Here is a 13617-nt window from a genome sequence, read left to right as displayed (position 1 = left end):
TTGGGTGGAACTCTGCTTTAAGTGGTTAATGACAACATTATTGCTGAATAAACAGGTCCATATTAGACATGTAAACAGAGCTGTGGTCCATGGGGGTGTACAGGTGTGAGAGGGGGCACACAATGCCTTGCTGGAAATAGACATAGAATGGCACAGAGTATAGAAATGCAGCTGTCGGGTGAGAAAGAGAACCATGCTATATTATGATGAAGTGTGTTTAGAAACCACAAAATCCCTCCACTATTAATCAGTGCAGTGTGTGGTTAACGCAGACTAAAACTTCCAGGTCTTCATTTCCACCAAATGCCCAGAAGGTGTCCACAGAGAGGAAGGCAGGGTGAGCAAACAAATGACAGGAAGCCATGTTTACTAAGGGCAGGCCTTTCACTCTTCTTTGCTGAAACGTTCCTCCGAATGACAGATGTGCCCACACTAAACATGGCGCCCACTCGCTTATCTGCCACAGCCTCCTTATAGCTTTCCCCGCCCCCTCTGCCCGGAACTCGGATTCTGCGTGCTGCGTGGAGTGTGTTGAAGTCCACGAGGGAAAGCCATGCCTGTGAGTTGACAGCTTGTGGCGCACTTCGGGTGCCATCTTTCGCACGTGTCCCCGTTAGTCGGACGTCTTTGCGGCATGTTCCCACGGTGGGGGTGTATGGACCGGCAAGTGCCGTGACTTGGAGTTAGGTGACGTCACCCGTCCTGGGTCCAGCTAGAGTTGTCACCTCATCCCTTTACACCAGGACACATTAATGACACATTTCTCAGGGTGATTAAGGTGGTAATAAACTCACTTAGTGCCATATGTGCATTATATCAGCCTCAGAACCTGCGTCATTGTGTGTCCTGGATTAAAGGGATGAGGTGACAACCCTAGGGCCAGGTGACATTTGATAGTTGCTGTGTGGTTGTGCCCCTGTGATCGGCCGGTGTATTTATCGGTCAGTGTGTGTGCTGTCCGGGCTGATCTGTGTGAGGAATGCATTACTGATCGATTACACGGCTGATCGCACGGCCTGGTCATTATCCATATGTCTGATGAGGTGACCTGTGATCAGAGAGGATCTACAATTCATATTATATTCACACCCGACCTTCAGGATCTGGGATTCACCCTACATTCACCTTCCAGGGTTTATTTCCTACAGATGGCTCTGGTGCCATATGGACCTTTGCAGGCTTATATGTGTGCCAGGATAGTGTGCACCTGTATATATGCCAGTCTAATCTTAAAAAAATAAAATAAAATTATACTGGGTATAAATGATGATTGCAGTGTATGATATATATATATAATTATTTTTATACTGGGTATAAATGATGAGTGCAGTGTATGCCATATATATATATATATATATATATATATATATATATATATATATATATATATAATATTATTATACTGGGTATAAATGATGAGTGCAGTGTATGCCATATATATATAATATTATTATACTGGGTATAAATGATGAGTGCAGTGTATCACACAAACTACATGTATTTTCTCATGCACCCTTATGCTGGCTTCACACTTGCGATGCGGGAACCAGCGCAATGCCAGTGTGGGTTCTCGCATTGCATGTCACCAGCTGGTGGTTTGCACTGCCAAATGGTGCAGGACTCAGATCGCATAGATGTGAACACCCATGTGATCCGATTCCAGCACAGACCAATAAAAGGGTCCTGCACCATTTTGGTGCAAATGCCGCCATGCAATCTGTATAGCTGAATTTGCATCACATGTAATCTGCACAGCGGTGCGGTGCAATCACATGCAATGTCTAACGCCACAATAGTGTGAACCCAGCATTGGGGCCAGGTCATACTAAAACGTGGTGCTGGAAAGGAGCGTTCAATCTACATTTCCTTCGCCACAGATGACCGCCCTTTGCGAGACTCACGCAGCTGACATTGTGTATGTTGCCCCAAATGCGTCTTGCAAACACGACACGTTTGCAGCCACCAAAGCGTATTAGACCGCAGTACTGTGCAGCTTGTTGCGGCACAACCTGACAGAGTAGTAGTGTGCTTGCATTACTTTTCCTACATTTTAGTATGTTTGGCAGTCCATTGAAATGACAAAATAAAAAATGTCAAAATCAGAACATGTGAAGCGGCCCTTATGGATCTGAATGGATTTACACTGATGCAGTCTGTTTTACATCCATTCCATTTATGTTAGTTTTTAGGCAAGAATCCTTTTTTATTTTTTATTTATTTATTTATTTTTTTTTAGAATCCAACAGATGTACATTGTTCTTAAGGCTCCATGCACACAGGGCGTCATAAAAACGTGCTCCAAAGCTGTTTACATAACGCCGGGAAACAGCAGCTGTAAAAACGTGCTTTCAGTAGCTTTTGCCACTAGCGTTATTGCACGTTTGGCCACAGTAGCTGTTAGCAGCGTTTCTTCTGCCTCCATTCAAAATCAATGGTTCCCTATGGGAGCCTATTGATTTGAATGGAAGTCGCACCGCAGTTCGGATCAGGGTGATCCGACTTGCGGCGCGACCTGCACTGTGAGAATCTTGAGGGGGAACTCCACGCCAAAATGGGGAAAAAAACGGCGTGGGGTTCCCCCCCAGGTTCCAAACCAGGCCCTTCGGGTCTGGTATGGAATTTGAGGGTAGCCCCACGCTGAAAAAAACGGCGTGGGGTCCCCCCCAAAATCCATACCAGACCCTTATCCGAGCATGCAGCCCGGCATGCCAGGAAAGGGGAGGGGACGAGCGAGCGCCCCCACCCCCCCTGCATCATACCAGGCCACACGCCCTCAACATGGGGGGGGGTGTGGGTGCTTTGGGGCAGGGGGGGGGCTCTGCACCCCCCACATCAAAGCACCTTGCCCCCATGTTGATGAGGACAAGGGCCTCATCCCCACAACCCTGGCCGGTGGTTGTGGGGGTCTGCGGGCAGGGGGCTCATCGGAATCTGGAAGCCCCCTTTAACAAGGGGGCCCCCCAGATCCCGGACCCCCTCCCTATGTGAATGGGTATGGGGTACACTGTACCCCTACTCATTCACCACATAAAAGGCAGTGTATGTAAATAACGACAGGAGACGTTTTGGAAAGTTTATTAAAAATCTTCATCCGGCTCTTCTTGTCTTCTCCTCTCCGGCGGTCTTCTGCTCTTTTGCTGTCCGCTCCTCTCCGGGGGTCTTCTGCTCTTTTGCTGTCCGCTCCTCTCCGGGGGTCTTCTGCTCTTTTGCTGTCCGCTCCTCTCCGGGGGTCTTCTGCTCTTTTGCTGTCCGCTCCTCTCCGGGGGTCTTCTGCTCTTTTGCTGTCCGCTCCTCTCCGGGGGTCTTCTGCTCTTTTGCTGTCCGCCCTTCTGCTGTCCTCTTCTTTTCTTCTCCTCTCCGGTCTTCTGCTCTTTTGCTGTCGGCTCTTCTTCTTCCTCCGGTCGTCCTCCGACGATTATGCCGGTCTCTGCAGCTTATTAAATAGCCATTAGGGGCGTGGCCGCCAGATGACGTCATTGGAGACCCCGCCCCCTTATGTCACAGATGACGTCATCTGTGACATAAGGGGGCGGGGTCTCCTGATGACGTCATCTGGCGGCCACGCCCCTAATGGCTATTTAATAAGCTGCAGAGACCGGCATAATCGTCGGAGGACGACCGGAGGAAGAAGAAGAGCCGACAGCAAAAGAGCAGAAGACCGGAGAGGAGAAGAAAAGAAGAGAGGACAGCAAAAGAGCAGAAGACCCCCGGAGAGGAGAAGACAAGAAGAGCCGGATGAAGATTTTTAATAAACTTTCCAAAACGTCTCCTGTCGTTATTTCCATACACTGCCTTTTATGTGGTGAATGAGTAGGGGTACAGTGTACCCCATACCCATTCACATAGGGAGGGGGTCCGGGATCTGGGGGGCCCCCTTGTTAAAGGGGGCTTCCAGATTCCGATGAGCCCCCTGCCCGCAGACCCCCTTAACCACCGGCCAGGGTTGTGGGGATGAGGCCCTTGTCCTCATCAACATGGGGGCAAGGTGCTTTGAGGTGGGGGGGTGCAGAGCCCCCCCTGCCCCAAAGCACCCACACCCCCCCCCATGTTGAGGGCGTGTGGCCTGGTATGATGCAGGGGGGGTGGGGCCGCTCGCTCGTCCCCTCCCCTTTCCTGGCATGCCGGGCTGCATGCTCGGATAAGGGTCTGGTATGGATTTTGGGGGGGGACGCCGTTTTTTCGGCGTGGGGCTACCCTCAAATTCCATACCAGACCCGAAGGGCCTGGTTTGGAACCTGGGGGGGAATCCCACGCCGTTTGTTTCCCCATTTTGGCGTGGAGTTCCCCCTCAAGATTCTCACAGTGCAGGTCGCGCCGCAAGTCGGATCACCCTGATCCGACCTGCGGTGCGACTTCCATTCAAATCAATAGGCTCCCATAGGGAACCATTGATTTTGAATGGAAAAAAAAAACGTATAACGTGGCTTAACGCATGTTAAGCAACGTTATTCAGCCTTTAGCAGCGTCAGATGTTTTTACAGCTTGACGCTGCAGCTCCAGAACGCACAGTTCCTGGGTTTTTTTTGGAGCTGTAAAACGCCTATGCCACTTGGAGCTCCTAAAAGCTCTGTGTGCATGAGTCCATAGAATAACATGGATGGACGTTCTGCAGCTGCAAAAAAAAACATCTGACGCTGCTAACAGCAGCTCCAAAAACGTCCAGTGTGCATGAGGCCTAAAAGCGCAAACTGATGAGAACTGAAGACAAATGTAAACTGAATCTTTTTTTTTTCTTAGCAAAAACGTGACTAAAGGGATGACACACCCATGTGAAAGTACCCTACAGTGGTGTTACACTGTCATTTTAAACTTTTCCCTACTGGTAAGCTTACTGTAAGCTTATAATAAGTCTTACCTGCGGATACTGTGAATATCCGCTCCAGCCACTTCTATCACTGGTTTATGTGCAATGCGCTCTGCATCCAGGGCTTACTGAGCGTACATGGACTGCAGAGAGCGTCGTGCCCTGATGTTGACTCCTGTGTGCATGCGCAAGGCACGGTTGCCAACTGTCAGTAAATTCAGGGACAGTTTGTAAAATCCATGATATTTACATCTGTCTATGAATGTCTGTAACGGGACATTCATGGACAGATGTAAAAATTACAGATTTTATTAACTGTCCCTGAATTTACTGACAGTATGCAACTGTGCACGGGGGTGACATCCTCATTGCCAGGCTATTCAAGCCCAGAAGGAAGACCAGGAGAAAATAGAAGCATTGGGAGCAGTGACAGTTCAGTGCTGGAGGGATCAAAGCTGGTAGAGACATACCCAAAAAGACTTGCAGCTGTAATTGCAGGGAAAGGTGGTTCTACAAAGTATTGACTCAGGGAAGCTGAATACAAATGCACGCCACACTTTTCACATATTTATTTGTAAATAATCTTGAAGACACTTGGGCCCCGTTCACATACAAGCGACGCTACTTCGCACTGCGACCTCCGAATTCGCAGTGTGAGCAGCGCGCCGCGACCTCGGAGCGGCCGCCACGGACTTCATAACATTGAAGTCTATGGCGGTTGCCTCCAGGTCGCCCCAAAGGCGACCTGTGAGGCGACCAGGTCGCCTTTAGTGTGAATGGGGACTACAGCCCCCGTTCACACTGGGGCGACCTGGTCGCCGTAGGTCGCCTGCCATATAGAAGCTATGGACCCGTTCTAATAGGAGCGACACAAGTCGCTCCGACTTACAAAAAGGGTCCGGAGCTTCTTTGGGGCGACCCGGAGCGACCTGCATAGACTTCCATGTTATGAAGTCCTTGCCGGCCGCTCCGAGGTCGCGGGGCGAGCAGCGCGCCGCAACCTGTGAGGTTGCCCGGCGAGGTAGCGTCGCCCCAGTGTGAACGGGGGCTTAGGCTCCATTCACACCTGGGCGTTTTTGAGTGTTTTTCAGCTCCAAAAACGCTAAAACAAAACGTTCCAAACGCCAGACAAGTAAAACCCCATTCATTTAAATGGCCCCTGTTCACATCTGAGCGTTTTGCAAAATGCCTGTAGCTGAAAAAAGTACATGAGCTTCTCTTTGGGCTGATTACCAGCATTTTTGATAGATGTCAATGCCTGCCTCCAAAAACGCCTGAAAAAACACCTGAAAAACGCGGTAAAATGCTACACTCAGGTGTGAATGCAGCCTTAGCATTTTCCTTTCACTTCACAATTTTGTGCCACTTTGTGTTGGTTTATCTCAGTGATGGTGAACCTTGGCACCCCAGATGTTTTGGAACTACATTTCCCCTTATGCTCATGCACTCCTGCAGTGTAGTGGAGCATCATGGGAAATGTAGTTCCAAAACATCTGGGTTGCCAAGGTTTGCCATCACTGGTCTATCGCATAAAATCCATTTACGTTTTTAGGTTGTAACATGACAAAATGTGGAACTTTCAAGGGGTACGAATATATATATTTTTTTTTTTCTTCAAGGCACTGTATGTGAATGACAACATGCGTTAACAATAACAATGTCAGAATTAAAGAGGAAGTAATCTTTCATCTTAAGGTTTTACCTATAGGTACTGTAAAAATATCTTCCAAACATGCACTGTGTAGGAGATATTTACTGTACATGCACCCAGGGAAATCACTGGCGCATGCACTCTGAAGGAACAGCCTCCCGTGCCCTTTCTTCAGAGCTGTCACCAGCGGCTCCCGCGTGCATGCAGTGGGAGTGACGTCATCGCGGCTATGGCCAGTCACAGAGCCGAAGTCCACGAACCCGGAAGGAAGATTGGGTGAAGATGGACACTGTCTCCAGTGATGACATCCCATCACTGGAATGCTTTTTGAGGGAAGTTTCACATAATGTGCTAGTATGTGATGCATACTAGCACATTATGCCTTTGCCTTGCAGGTAAGAGGAAGAAAAAAAGGTGCAGCAGTTTACAACCGCTTTGAGAGTTGTTAAATATGGAGAATGTTATTATGGGCTTTTCATTCTGCCAATGCTAGTTGTCATGCTCTCTCTTCTCCAATACTTTTGAGTCACATGACACAGAACTATGCAGCAGAAGGTTTCTGATTCTCCCGATTTTCTCCCTTTTGCATGTCAGTGACTGAAACCAGTGAGTTATGGTAACAGCCAGAGAAACTGACATTTTAAGGTTGAGATTAGCAATGGCGGCACCTATATTTCCTCTAGGAAACCTTTACTTTCATGCATGTGTCAAGCTATAACTCTGGACATTTGCATGCATAAGTGGTTGGTGAACAAAAGGAAAATAAAAACCACTATGTAACAACTGAGAGCACTTTTCAATATTTGCGTAAACGTGTAGATGTACTGTTTTGACATGTTTACACACCAGCTAGTTCAAGTATAATTAACCACGGTTCACACTACCACGACCAGAAAGTCGCCCAGAGACTTGTTTAGAGACTTGTTTAGAGACTTGTTTAGAGACTTGTTTAGAGACTTGTTTAGAGACTTGTTTAGAGACTTGTTTAGAGACTTGTTTAGAGACTTGTTTAGAGACTTGTTTAGAGACTTGTTTAGAGACTTGTTTAGAGACTTGTTTAGAGACTTGTTTAGAGACTTGTTTAGAGACTTGTTTAGAGACTTGTTTAGAGACTTGTTTAGAGACTTGTGCACTACTTTGAAGAGACAGGCGACTTTGTCTGTGGGGAATGCCTGGCTAATCTTTCTTCTTCCTGGAAAGTCTGATAACAAGTCGTGTCAATTAAGATAAGGAGGCGACTCCCATTGAAGTATATGGGACAGTCGGATCACAGGTCGCCTCAAAGTAGTACAGGACCCTTTTCTGAAGTCGGAGCGACTTCAGTAGTGCCAATTAAGACGGCACTGATTGATTAACATTGTCATAACAAGCCGTGCTAGTGTGAATGGTCTCTTATGGTACTGTATTTATTTTTTTGGGCTTTTTCTTATTGTTGCAGGTAACCCAAGGAAACGTATCAAATGTAGTTCCGCTTTAATGGAACAAGAGTGTCTATAAACTACCTTACTTATTAACCATACATGACCTGTAGGAGGAAATTCAATAAAGCATTTATGCCACTTTTCTGGCGGTATAGCCCTCTTAAAGTTCTGCGTCAGAATTAAAAAAAAAAAAATGGCCCGATGCCAGTTTTGGTAGCTTTACTGAAATCTGTGACAGATTCATGTAGCTCTAAATAGCACAACTGCTGCACCAATTTTATAAAAAAATGACATAAAGTTCATAGATAATGGAACTGGAAGTAATTAGGATCTACTTTAAGGTGGCGTACAGAGACAGGCAGAGAACCTATCTCTATGCTGTGTAGCAGGGTGGCATGTTTTCCGCCACTGTCTCTTCCCTTACCCATCTGTCTCAGGCTTTTAGCAACCAGTAATCAATAGCAGGCAGTGGGCGGATTCCATGGCCGATACCAGAATTTGGGACAAGTGCCAACATTTGTCCCTGGATAGATCACTATAAATACGCTATCTATACTTTTCTAGCAAAAAAACATTGCAAACAGTTTCTATGCAATAGGGATACACTTGGCTCGTGTTACAGCTGTTCCATGATTTCCTTAGTGAACAGGACTCTAGGCATCAAGTCACAGGAAAATTGGTTCTTGATCTTCGTAGTATCAGAGTGAAGCATCTACGATTGACTTATGTCGAGCGAGAATGGTCAAGCATGGATCCAAATTCTTCTGGTCCCTGAACTGGCCAAATTTTAATTAATTCATGGCCATCTTAAGTAATCAACATTAATTATACTTGGGTAGACCCCCGACACCGAGGAATTGATAAAATTTTGTTGATCGGACTGATTAAAGGAAACAAACTCATGTTCTGCCAGTGTAGGACAAAGCAGCAGGTTTGCTATAATCGCCCCTCTCAGCCCATGTACCTTTCCTTTGCTCTCTTGTTTAGCTACCAGGGTCACGAAAATATATTGTACTTACAAGTATGGAGGAGCATTTGACTCATTCCCTGTGACCACTCTTGATCAGACACCAGAGCTGCCACATGGGGAGGGTCTGTAGTTCTGTGTAAGATATGACTTGTAGTTTACACTGGGTGGCTTCTATAGGGCTCAGAGCAAAGCAGAGAGGAGTATATGCTGCTATGAAGGTGAAATTAAAGCGGACCTATTGCTTTGGGCACAGGTTCAGTAAAAAAAATCTCTGTGCTGGGCTAAAAATATATGTTCCTTGATAGCTTGATCTGCTACAAATGCTTTTCTGCATGAAGCCTAAAGCCTTGGACACACGCAACGAATTTCCGCCGACCGGTCGTCCATCTTTTGTCCAAAGTGGTGTTTTGTTGGTTGGTATGTGCCTAGACTGCACACGAATTTTCCCGCACGACAAAATTCTATTTCAGAAGTGATGTCATGTGTTGGTTTGCTTTCTTTGTGTTCTTTCTATTCTGAGCATGCCCAGTCTTGCTCATAAGATTTTTCCCTGTCGAAATCTGTGCTGATTGCAGGAAAATCAGACGTGTTTTGACGGAGGACAAAAATTTTATAGCCTGCACACCAGAATTTTTTTGGGCCGAAAAGTTGGAGTCGGTTGTCGAAAGCATCATACTAACAAGCCGAAAATCGGCAGATCGGTCGTCGGACGAAAATTCCCGGCCGAATTTCGACTCATGTGTACGGGGCTTTAGGCCCCTGTCACACCAGCAGACCGATTGGGTCTACCTGTCCATTTTTCAAGCAGACCCAATCGGACCACCCATTGTTCTCCATGGGGCGGCGGATGTGTGTCCGCTGGCATCCGATTCGGTCTGCTAAAAACAAGACAAATGGGAATATATTTGCCATCCGTCCATCGGATCCGACCGCCCCATAGAGAACAGCGGGCTGTGTCTGTCCGCTCTTCATAGCAGTGCAGACCCGGACCTGTCACCCGCTGAGCAGGCAGATCCGCTTGGACGGATTCCATCCGTGTGAAAGGGGGTCTCGGCTAGAAATGAGAAATTGTAAATGTTTTTTGGAAAATATAACTTTGTTTACACCGAGTTATTCATATAGAAGGCAATTGACCGTATGAGTTTACCCACGGAGATATGAAATGATTACTGCTGGAAGACTTTGGCAGCGTGTGCTGGGGCATGTCTGAACATGTTCACCGTGCTTCCTTTACTAAGCCAGTCTGACAGTGTAAATTTCACATTGAAAGGTGACGTTATGGTGAAGGTCCATTAGTCATGTATTTGTATGTTTGTTGCAGTACTTTTAGGTATTTTTCTAGATGGAATTTATTTTCCACAGCCTATGGAAAACAATTTTTAGTTGTACACTATAGGCCTGATCGTAGATGGGCAGAGTTCTCACCTGCCCACCTTATCTGCATCACCAATTGTACCCAAAGCAATTTTCTAATCCGCTGTTGGGCAAGCATAAAGCATACACTGTGAAGTCTTGTTCAGTTTTCTTTCTAGTTTGGAAAAATACTTCTAATAATAATCCACTGATAATACAGGGATGTGGAAATAAAAAACTTGTCCAAGGAACAAATTCAAGATCCCAGTCTTGCCTGTCCCTCATGATGATCTATTCTTTCTAATCAAAAAAAGAAATTCCCAAAATGAAAATATGAAGGGTTTAGGCAGAGGTTCTTTAAGGAATGTCTGGGGCTTTTTTTTTTCTAAAAAAGGGGGCTTTTTGGTGACCTAAGCTTTTAGTGGCATTTATTTTTTGCTGGAAAATTTCTTAGAAACCCCAAACATATAATTTTCTTTAGTCCCGGTTCACACTTGTGCGATGCGGGAAGGCTGCGATTTTTCAGCCTGTTCCCGCATCGCAAACGCACATCTGGCAATCCACACTGCCATATGCGATACGCAGGGGGTGTCAATTAAATGTTAACGACACCCCCAGTTTGATCGCAGTGTGATCTGACAGTTCGCACAGGATCGGATCACACAAGTGTGAACAACTGTGCGATCCGATCCTGATGCGGCTGGAAAAAAGGGTTCTGTGCGTCTTTTGTGCGGGTGCAGTGCGAATTTCAGCCATACAAAGTGTATGGCTGAATTCGCACCGCACATCCGATCGCATGTAATGAAGGAGCAGTGCGCTCCGATATTACATGCGATCGTCGCACTCGCAAGAGTGTGAACCAGCCCTTAAAGCCGAGGCCTTACAGGTGTTGCAATTTTTTGTCACACAGTATTTGCGCAGCAGTTTTTCAAACACTTTTTTTTTTTTATAAAAAAAAAATGCATAACCCAGCTTTTTTGGTAAAATATAAAAAGATGTTACGCCGAGTAAATAGAGACCAAACATGTCACACTTTGAAATTGCGCTCGCCTGTGCAACAGCAACAGATGACGTGGATTTTACTAGCCATAGACGACGCTGTAAAAGCCTTTACAGGTTCGATTAACAAAGGAGCTCTATTGCTAAAATTACTGCTCATGATCTGATATTCACAGTGAAACCTCATGTGTGGGACGATTGCTGTTTGCATGCGTGCGTTTCGCCTTTGCGCATGGGGGGGGGGACAGGGGTGTTTAATATTTTTTTTTATAATTGTTTTGTTTATTTTATTTTTATACACTGTCGCTTTAAAATATAACATTTATTTTTAGATCACGTTTATTGGTGTCACAAGGAATGTAAACATGCAATAGGCATTGACGGGTACTCTTTATTCCCTTAAAAGCGTTTGATCACCAAGTTTGGTGTGATAAAATGCTTTCTAGTTTTAAAAATGGTAACGGGGGAGACTGGAAGTGATGTATGCTCATTGCTTCCTGTTTCCTTTTATCAGAGGTGGGCAGAGTGGTTCCAATTTTTGTCTACCTCTATGATCAGCCGGCTGGTAGATTTGGTGTGCTGGGACAGTCCGCGGGGGAGGGGGGCATTCCTGTCCCGCTGCTAGTAAAAGCAATCCAGCGGCTAGATAGCCACTTGGGTTGCTTTTACAAGAGAGGAGACCACTGGCTCTAAACCCTGCTGCTTAACCCCAGCAGGGCTAAAGGTAAAATAAAAACTTGCTGGCGCACGGTACTGCATGTCCCGGGCGTGGGGTGATGGGAATTGAACATCCCTCTAATATATTATACAAAATGAATGGGCTGTCTTACTGCAATGCAGCAGAAAGGTCTGAACGGGTCCTTTTTTTTAATGCTAAGGTTTAGGCACTTTTTTTATTTTTATTATATTTTTGCATGTCCAATTCAGGCCAACGTAAGTATGAGTGCCATGCCTGTGGGATCTAGAAATAACTGCAGTAGGCACTGCTTCAACAGTGATCGCTGCAAGCTTGTGTGTCCCTTGCCGAGTGATTGCCCTGCCACATTGTGAATACAGGGGGTCGCTTGCCCAGCACAGGCACTTTACAGGGAATACTTAGTTTTCTGATTTGGATGCAGAGAGGTGAAGGGTGATGTCACAATCTCTACCTCGTCCAGAAGACACTGGCGATCACTGTAGTATCAGTAACTACTACAGTGATTTCCAGCTTCTATGGGGTAAGGGTTTGACTGATGGGATAAGGGTTTGTTTACCATTATGTGCAAGTTGCTTGCTTGCTGTCTACTTGCATTCACTGTACCAGGTCCAGTAATGGTCTTTTATGGTGCGTAAGAAACCACATTTGGCTGTATTCCAGTGAAAAGATAATGAATGCCATAAAGCAGTGATGTCATTGCTGAGGTTAATGATTGATTACTATAGATAATAAAAGGTGTGTTGCCAACTCTTCCAGTTTAGTCATCAGAGAAGTTGCATTAGTTTATATTGTAGAACACACAATCCAAGGAACAACCCCAGTACTTTCTCAGCATGGTAAATACATTATTGATTTTTATATATATATATATATATATATATATATATATATATATATATATATATATATATATATATAAATAAATTCATCTTTAGGTAACTTCAGATACCTTTGCCAAGAGTGTTCTCATTGGGACTACAAATGTGTTTTTTGATATTTTTTTTTCAGTTGGCCAAGGATTTACTCCATCCGTCCTCTGATGAGGAGAAGACTAGACATAAGAAAAAGAGGTTGGTACAGAGCCCAAACTCCTACTTTATGGATGTTAAATGCCCAGGTAAGACCAATCTACTGTTCGTTTGTAGGTCTTCAGAGAATCCTATCTTAAAGTGATTGTAAAGTCTTGTTTTTTAAATAACAAACATGTTATACTTACCTGCTCTGTGCAGTTGGTTTTGCACAGAGTGGCCCCGATCCTCCTCTTCTCAGATCCCTCTTTGGTGCTCCTGGCCCCTCCCTCCTGTTGAATGCCCCCACAGCAAGCAGCTTGCTATGGGGGGCACCTGAGCCGAGTCACCTTTCCCTGTGTCCATTCAGACATGAAGCCATGACCCGGCTCCGCTCCCTCTCTCCCCTGAGTGGCTGATTGATTTTGACAGCTGCGGGAGCCATTCACGCCACACTGCTGTCTCAGCCAATGAGGAGAGGAGTCCCGGGCAGCTGAGAAACTCCTGCAACATCACCGGATTAAGATGGGTTCAGTTATGTAGAATGGGGGCTCAGGGGGCTGCTGCATACAGGTGTGTGTGTGTGTGTGTGTGTGTGTGTTTTTTTTTTTTTTTTTAATGCATTAAGATTAAAAACAAATTTTTTTAAAAAAAATGCGTTTCCAATAAATATAAGTAATGCTTGTCTATCCTGCCACCCATAGTGTCAAGATAA

At 45.6% G+C, this 13617-nt stretch overlaps 1 protein-coding gene across 1 annotated transcript in view; it reads left to right on the top strand.

Annotated features, from left to right (window-relative positions):
* Nucleotides 1–442: 442 nt before the first annotated feature.
* Nucleotides 443–13617, top strand: part of RPS27L (ribosomal protein S27 like) — a 29295-nt gene continuing 16120 nt past the window's right edge. Inside the window, exons 1-2 of the mRNA XM_082256826.1 lie at nt 443–559; nt 12904–13012. Of these exons, the coding sequence (XP_082112952.1) occupies nt 554–559; nt 12904–13012 (115 nt within the window). The 5' untranslated portion in view covers nt 443–553. The remainder of the gene's footprint in view (nt 560–12903; nt 13013–13617) is intronic.

Source organism: Pelophylax lessonae (genome assembly GCF_965119305.1).
Source record: "Pelophylax lessonae genome assembly, chromosome: 4".
In the NCBI taxonomy this organism is placed as follows: domain Eukaryota; kingdom Metazoa; phylum Chordata; class Amphibia; order Anura; family Ranidae; genus Pelophylax; species Pelophylax lessonae.
This window is presented reverse-complemented; position numbering and strand designations above follow the sequence as displayed.